The 5,340-nt window shown below is 44.5% G+C and overlaps 1 protein-coding gene across 2 annotated transcripts in view; it reads right to left on the minus strand.

The window, feature by feature from the left end:
* Positions 1 to 1,094: 1,094 nt before the first annotated feature.
* Positions 1,095 to 5,340, minus strand: part of ADGRF5 (adhesion G protein-coupled receptor F5) — a 56,240-nt gene continuing 51,994 nt past the window's right edge. For both annotated transcript variants that reach the window (XM_009288984.2, XM_009288983.2), the window contains 2 exons: positions 3,594 to 3,678; positions 1,095 to 2,469 (listed from right to left, as the gene is read on the minus strand). In XM_009288984.2, coding sequence (XP_009287259.1) covers positions 2,390 to 2,469; positions 3,594 to 3,678 — 165 coding nt within the window. In that variant the 3' untranslated portion in view covers positions 1,095 to 2,389. The remainder of the gene's footprint in view (positions 2,470 to 3,593; positions 3,679 to 5,340) is intronic.

A 5,340-nucleotide genomic window follows, 5' to 3' on the forward strand; every position in this document is an offset into this window, starting at 1 on the left:
CCCCGTCGGCGGGGCCGCCGCTGGATCCAGGATTGGTGATCTCTCTCTCTCTCTCCCCCCCACCCCCCCTCCTCTGCTTCCCAGCTCTCTTTGTCTCTCTCTCCTCCCCCCCCTCTCGTTCTCTGCTCTTGATGCTGCTTAGTAACACAAGGCCTACCTCAGCTTCTCATAAAGCCGCTTACATATTGATACACCGAGGGTTGATGCTTACAGAGTGTTCGTTCCATTAAAGTTGATGTTCGTGTCCTCTGCTTCCCAGCTCTCTTTGTCTCTCTCTCCTCCCCCCCCTCTCGTTCTCTGCTCTTGATGCTGCTAAGTAACACAAGGCCTACCTCAGCTTCTCATAAAGCCGCTTACATATTGATACACCGAGGGTTGATGCTTACAGAGTGTTCGTTCCATTAAAGTTGATGTTTGTGTTTGGACCTTGAGTGTTATCTCACCTTAATGCACACCGAGGGGATTTGCGGACCTTAGTCACTCCCCCCTTCTCGCAGGTGGGACGTGACACCTTGCCTTTGAAGATCCACCCAAAGATGGCCCCTCAGTGCCAGACAGCTCGGCATCACATCCTGATTTCTCATTCACATACAGTCGAGACCCACGCTTAGCTAAACTGGGAGGCGTGGTGAAACCTCAGAGGGGAAATGGCTGCAGAGGTAAGACTTTTTTCCTGCCTCTTTGCAGGATAACGAACGGTGTGCGTCTCAGCACGTCAGGTTTTTTATCGGGCGGGAAGGAGGCTTTCCCCTCCGACTCACCCCGACCTCATAAGGTGTGGTGGGACTGTGCTGTCTACAGGGACTCATACTTTACAGTTTATGTAAAGCCTATCCTAACTAAGTGGGAGTGGATGCTTCTGCAGCAGGTCAATATGGCACAAGCTACTTCCAGAGTGGATTAGACCAAATAGCTGTCCAAAGGCAAAATTTGGTCGGAATAATGTGCGAAGGTCTGATTTTCAAGTTTCCACTGGCCATGCAGTTCAAAGAGATTCTGGATTTTCAAATATTTCTTAATCTCTAACTGTGTTCTAGTTCTAGTATTTTATCTACATCTTCAAGCAAAAAGAAATCACTTTCAATGTAAGTAATACATTTGATTGATGCTTGTTTATTATCTTCTGTCATCACCACTGGCCCATACCAAACCGTCACACGTGCCTGTAACTGTAGGCAACAGTTTCCCATCCTGGTTCATCCCAAGGTCCTGGGAACAGGTTCACCACTGGTAAACACAGGCCTGATTCCCCAATAACCAAATGGGGCTGTACCACCTGATGGCAGTATTTGATACTGGCCTCAAATCTAAGTCTTCGTGATTCCATTTATTATATTTTACGTTAAGTTTTGTAACATTTGGGTGCGCTATAAATACTTTGCAGGCTCTCTCATAGCCTTCTGCTTAAGACAGGAGCCCTGCCTTTAAAGGTATACAGGCTTGGCAATAACTGAGTCCACAAATGTAGCATTAGAGCAATGATTTATACAAAGCCTTTCATCCTGCTTGGCACATGGTGGTTTCTATTCACTGCAGAGTTGACTCTCTGAGCCCTCCAAGTGTGATTCTCCTCTGAGAGCAGACCCAAACATACGGACTTCACACAAGAGACTCCTTGCATACTTAACATTACTATGCATTAAATAAATGCAGTCCCCTGTGTGGTAGAGGGCAGCAACCATCTTTGTCTTACCACATTACATATCAAGGGAAGGACAATTATAGTTAAGGATATAAAGCTTCCTTTTCTTCAAAAAAGTGCCACATGGACCTTTCAGTACGTTCCATCTGAAGGAAGACCATGCAGGAATCATCATAGTCTTCATTTTATCCAAGTCAAAAGTGAAGATCTGAAATGGACCTTCTCAGTTGTGAATCTTTGGTTCCAGAAAGTCTTAAATAGAAAGTGGGGAGCACTATACCCTATGGCCTTTCCAGACTCTAATATGAGGGCAGGAGAGAAGCTATGAGGTACTTGTGTAACTACACAGGCCTTTGGAATCATTCAGAGAGTTGATAGGGGAAATGCTAAAGCCACTGGACAATAGCTGTGTATAGCACTGCAATTCATGGCTCAGTACTGCATAGTGCTAAGCACCCTCTTAAAGGCTGAGAATTCTTCACTCCCAATGTCCTTTCCGGCACTTGAAGGCCTTCAAATCCTTCCAAGTTTGAAATGTCTTGTAATCTCTTCTGGGATTGGCAGCCCCTGTAATATTCCACCTCTCAAAGCTTCCCTGCCTTACACGTTAACCAGAAGTGATTATTCCAGAAGAATGCACCAAGGCACAGTTTAGTCAAAGTGAAGCAGTCCACTTCTTTACTCACAGATGCTTTTTGTGTGTGTCTTGGAAAGGGCAGACTTACATGATTTAGCATTTGCAGTGCCTCAGTTAAGCAAAGAATATGACTTGGAAGTGTTTTCAGAGGAAGAACTGGATGGCTCTGAAGAAGACACTCTGTATTTTCCTGCGAAACAAAGCATAGTGGTTAGACATAAGGACAGATAGCCTGGGACATATTGGCACTGCAAAGTAAGGACAGTTAGAGCTGTCCTGATAACCCAGGTGGCTTTGACTTGGTCTGCAGCCCTGATACTAGCTGGATTACAGCAATACCAGCAAACCACAGAAGTCAATGTGTTTGGTGACACAGCCAGGACATGTCAGCTTGAACTGACGATCACGCCATAGGGTAGTAATTTACTCACACAAACGGAGGGACTTACTGGTCTTCCGTGAGCATGGGGACGCATCTAGAACACGTGCTTTTGAGATGCATCCCAGCTCCCTCCCTCTCGTGACCACGAGGCTCTAAACTAAGATCCAGGTGCACGAAGCCCAAAAGCAGAGTGTGGAAGAGAGTGCTGATAATATGGGAGTTTCAGGTGGCAGCAGCATGGAAGGCAGTTGTGGGCAAGTCTCATTCTTGTGGTGGGAGGCTTCTGTATCTGGCTAGTGTACTCATGTAAACTTACTGTAGCTCAGTCAGAGACCAACTTCTTGTTCTGTTATCTGACTAATAAACAGACTCTTAAAAAGCAGTTGCTTGCCTTCGTATCCCACTTTGACCAAATGTCACCATCTTCTCTGAGCAATGGTTGGATGCAAAGATTACACGTTTAGGAATGAAATTACTCATATTTTCAGCAATGCTTCGTGCAAAATAAAGTCATAACTGAAATGGTGACGTCCATAAAATGACTGTCAGAGAACCTTTGAAGAGATACAACTCCAAGGTGGTGAAGAGTACATGAACAGTAAATGAACTGGGGAGCATTGTGTCAGGATATCATTAAGCTCAGAACAAAGCTCAGTTAGTGGGTTTTAGAACTGGTGAACCATGCCACCATCCAATACTTGTTTTAGTGTTAGACAGTTATGCTGCTAGCATTACGCTACAATCATGAGCCATTATGCTAGTGATTCCAATGACTTATTAGTTCCTTTGTACTAGAAGATGAAATACCATCTATAGATGGATGGATAGACCTAGAAATAGACTGATAGATATCAGGACAGACAGACCCTGAGAGTGAGAACACAGGCAAAACCTTGTTTGTGCTTCAGTAGGAGAGATCTATTGTCACATACCTGTTTTTCCACATAAGTTGTTAAAGGTTCTTGAAAATGGATAGCTCATAGCAAGCATTGGCGTCACCAGGATCAGGGAGGTTGACTGTGAGAGAGAAAATTGCTTTTTGTCAAAAGCCTAGAACTTTCTTTGTAGCCACACTGAGGGGGGAAAAAAAGGTTACAATAAAATGTTGTTCAGTAGTACAAGCAGGCAATCCACAGAAGGACAAGTTAGATGCTTGTGAGGCATCAAGTTCATCCATTTGCATGTTTATGATGGTGATGAAGGAGATCAATTTTAAAAGAAACTGCAGGACACAAACAGCCTGTCTCTAACTGTTGGCCAGGGCGATGGCTTAGGCTCCGGAGTCTGTCATATCAGACAGTACAGAGTTCTGGTCCCTTATCTGAGGGAGTATATCCATTAAGGTAACCAGAAAAGCTAAGATTTACATGCTAATGGGTGGTTGGTCGTTGAAGGCCAATAGCCTGAGATAATCAGAGGCAAATTTAACTTGACACACTAGAGGGCATTGGAACACAACTCTCTACAGTCCAGATGGGAAGGAAGAAACTTTTTGCTGCTGAAATGAAGTTTCTTTTTTGGTTCTGGAGTGGTTTGAGAATTTAATGGGATTCCTCCAAAAGGTGTGTTCAAAAAAAGTACGGAAAACACATCTTTTTCTGATCAATCCTTCTCCGTTCATTAGGTTGTACCATGGTGGTGTAAATGAGGCAGTTTTGTGCATTGTCACCTATATCATAAGGTGGTAGAGGAAGAAGGTAAATGAATCACATTGAAGAAGTTTGATCAAAGACTTTGATTTTGCTTTATTTATTCCTTATCAGCAGAACTGCCAAGGAAATATGCCAATTCCCACTGCCTGGGGCAGCTTCCGCAGTGTCAACTAGAGTTGGAAGTGTCTGGCCCAGGAGATTTTGTCTGAAGAGGAATTCAGAATTGGGGTCCAAGACTTAACAACTTGTTCTCTCTACTTTACTCTGCTGGATGTGTCAGTACAGGAGGGAATGAAGAAACTGACATGCTTAATGATAGTTGTATCAGTTATTCCTGCCTTCCTTCCAGTTTCCTGGGAAAAAGGAGTTTTTCCCACAGTCAGAATGACATCGAGCAGATGTCATTTTCAAGCCAGAAAGAAGGAATGGTGCTTTAAAAATGCATTAGGAAATGTTCCCAGACCTGGATTCCCAGGAGTAATCCTCCTGCAGAAAATGCTGGAATACTTGGAGTACCAGTTAAAAAAATCCATGTGGATGATTCTGGGGATCCTAAATGAAGAAACGTGAGGCAGAAACTGCGTCTTTCCTGTCTCGTCCTGACACAAGATCTGAATGTGGCAGATGGTTAGAGCACATAAAACTTACAGTGCTGCTCTGCCTGGCTAATCACAGGCTGCCTTCTCCTGGGCCTTCAGCACGTTGCTGGAGGGGACACGCAGAGAGGTCAGTACTGGGTCCAATACTGTTTTGACGTCTTCATTAATGATATAGATGATGGGAAAAGTGCACCCTCAACAAGTGTGTAGACGATACAGAACTGGAAGGAGCGGCTGACAGATCAGATGACTCCGCTGTCATTCAGAGGGACCTCAACAGGCTGGAGAAATGGGATGACAGGAATCTTATGAAGTTCCGCAAAGGGAAAGGCGAATCACAGAATCATAGAATAATTTGGGTTGGAAGGACCTCTGAAGGTCATCTAGTCCACCCCCCCTGCCGTGGGCAGGGACATCTGCAACTAGAA

Source organism: Aptenodytes forsteri, unplaced genomic scaffold (assembly GCF_000699145.1).
Source record: "Aptenodytes forsteri isolate BGI_AS27 unplaced genomic scaffold, ASM69914v1 Scaffold57, whole genome shotgun sequence".
Lineage (NCBI taxonomy): Eukaryota > Metazoa > Chordata > Aves > Sphenisciformes > Spheniscidae > Aptenodytes > Aptenodytes forsteri.